Here is a 2,252-nt window from a genome sequence, read left to right as displayed (position 1 = left end):
AGTGGGTTGCCATTTCCTTCTCCAATGCATGAAAGTAAAAAGTGAAAGTGAAGTCGCTCAGTCGTGTCTGACTCCTAGCAACCCCATGGACTACAGACTACCAGGCTCCTCCGTCCATGGGATTTTCCAGGCAAGAGTACTGGAGTGGGGTGCCATTGCCTTCTCCGAGGGAAGCCCTTACGGACTCATTAATTTACTTCCTCTTTCAGGAAGTCTTCCCCAATTTAGCAATTTGAAGTCCTCTCTCCTCTGCAATCTCTTGGCCCAGGGTCTGTCTCTACCTGAGGGTGCTAATTTCTCTTCTCTGAAAGATTTTAGTGTCTCTGCTTTCTCTGTGGGCTGCCCTGGTGGCTGTAGGTGATGAAGGAAACCATGTAAAGATCTGGGAGAAGCATGTTCTGGCAAAGAGGCCAGAAGGTGCAAAGGTCCTGAGATAGAGAAGGATGGAGGTGCCCAGCTCTGCCACCTCACCTCCCTCTCTTTCTCCACCTCTGGTCCACAGGATTACAAGAAGTTCTGGGCAGGCCTTCAGGGCCTGACTCTGTATTTCTACAATAGCAATCGGGACACTAAGGTAAGGATGGAAATGAAGCCTCAAGAATTGGCCTGCCCTTGACCCTAGGACCTAACAGAGGGTGTGGACAGGATGTCCTAGCTGGGGGGGATGAGGCACTCAAACTCTGTCTTCTGTGCTCCCAGCATGTGGAAAAGCTAGATCTAGGAGGCTTTGTGAAGCTCACAGATGAGGCTCCCTGGGGAAACTCCCATGACCCTAGCACCCACTTTTGCTTGGTCCTTCGGAACCAGGAGATCAAGTTCAAGGTAAGTCTCTTAAGGGTGGCTGGTGGGAGACCCTTCCTCCATGTCACACCCACCATTAACACATACCAACACAAAGTCACACAGAATTTATCACTGGGTTTGTATCACTAGGCAAATCATTAACCTCTCTGGGCCTCAGTTTCTACAAGTGAAAAATGAGATAATATGTGTAAAATCCCCAGAACACAATCTGATCCACAAGGACCGCAACTGCCATCATTCAATCTTCAGCTAACATTATTGAGCACTTATTGTGTTCCAGACACTCTTCTTAGTCACAGCAGTGACTAACACAATTTAAAATTCCTGTGCTAAGAACACTCTCTAATACCATGTTCAGTCACTAATTTGTGTCCGACTCGTTGTGAACCGCATGGACTGCAGCACGCCAGGCCTCCCTGTCCAACTCCCAGAGCTTGCTCAAACTCATGTCCATAGGATCAGTGATGACATCCAACCATCTCGTCCTCTGTCATCCCCTTCTCCTGCCGTCAGTCTTTCCCAGCATCAGGGTCTTTTCCAGTGAATCAGTTCTTCACATCAGGTGGCCAAAGTTTTGGAGCTTCAGCTTCAGCATCAGCCCTTTCAGTGAATATTCAGGGCTGGTTTCCTTCAGGATTGACTGGTTTGATCTCCTTGCAGTCCAAGGGACTCTCAAAAGTCTTCTCCAGCACCATAATTCAAAAGCATCAATTTTTCGGCTCTCAGCCTTCTTTATGGTCCAACTCTCACATCTGTACATGATTACTGGAAAAATCATAGCTTTGATTATATGGACTTTTGTCAGCATAGTGATGTCTCTGCTTTTTAATATGCTAACACCATATACAAAAATAAACTAAAAATGGATTAAACACCTAAATCTAAGACTATGTACTATAAAACTCCTAGAGGAAAACATAGAACACTCTTTGACATAAATTGCAGCAGTATCTTTTTGGATCCAGCTCCTAGAGTGAAGGAAATAAAAACAAAAATAAACAAATGGGACCTAATTAAACTTAAAAGGTTTTTCACAGCAAAAGAAACCATTAAAAAACCAAAAGACACCTATAGAACGGGAGAAAATATTTGCAAACAATATGACCAACATAGGATTGATCTCCCAAAATATACATACAGCTCAATATCAAAAAAACAATCAACTCAAACAAAAAATGGAATATCTAAATAGACATCTCTCCAAAGACATACAAATGGCCAAGAGACACGTGAAAAGATGTTCAACATCGCTAACTATTCAGTTCAGTTCAGTCTGTCAGTCGTGTCTGACTCTTTGCAACCCCATGAATCGCAGCACGTCAGGCCTCCCTGTCCATCACCAACTCCCAGAGTTTACCCAAACTCATGTCCATCGAGTCAGTGATGCCATCCAGCCATCTCATCCTCTGTCGTCCCATTCTCCTCCTGCCCCCAATCCCTCCCAGCAT

At 44.9% G+C, this 2,252-nt stretch overlaps 1 protein-coding gene across 2 annotated transcripts in view; it reads left to right on the top strand.

The window, feature by feature from the left end:
- The window catches only part of STAP2 (signal transducing adaptor family member 2), an 11,836-nt gene that overhangs the window by 2,627 nt on the left and 6,957 nt on the right, over nucleotides 1-2,252 (top strand). For both annotated transcript variants that reach the window (XM_010828144.1, XM_010828143.1), the window contains exons 2-3: nucleotides 503-574; nucleotides 700-822. In XM_010828144.1, coding sequence (XP_010826446.1) covers nucleotides 503-574; nucleotides 700-822 — 195 coding nt within the window. The remainder of the gene's footprint in view (nucleotides 1-502; nucleotides 575-699; nucleotides 823-2,252) is intronic.

The sequence above is a fragment of the Bison bison genome, unplaced genomic scaffold (assembly GCF_000754665.1).
Source record: "Bison bison bison isolate TAMUID 2011002044 unplaced genomic scaffold, Bison_UMD1.0 scf7180017864492, whole genome shotgun sequence".
Lineage (NCBI taxonomy): Eukaryota > Metazoa > Chordata > Mammalia > Artiodactyla > Bovidae > Bison > Bison bison.
The sequence above is the reverse complement of the archived record's forward strand: the minus strand, read 5'-3'. Positions and strand labels throughout refer to the sequence as shown.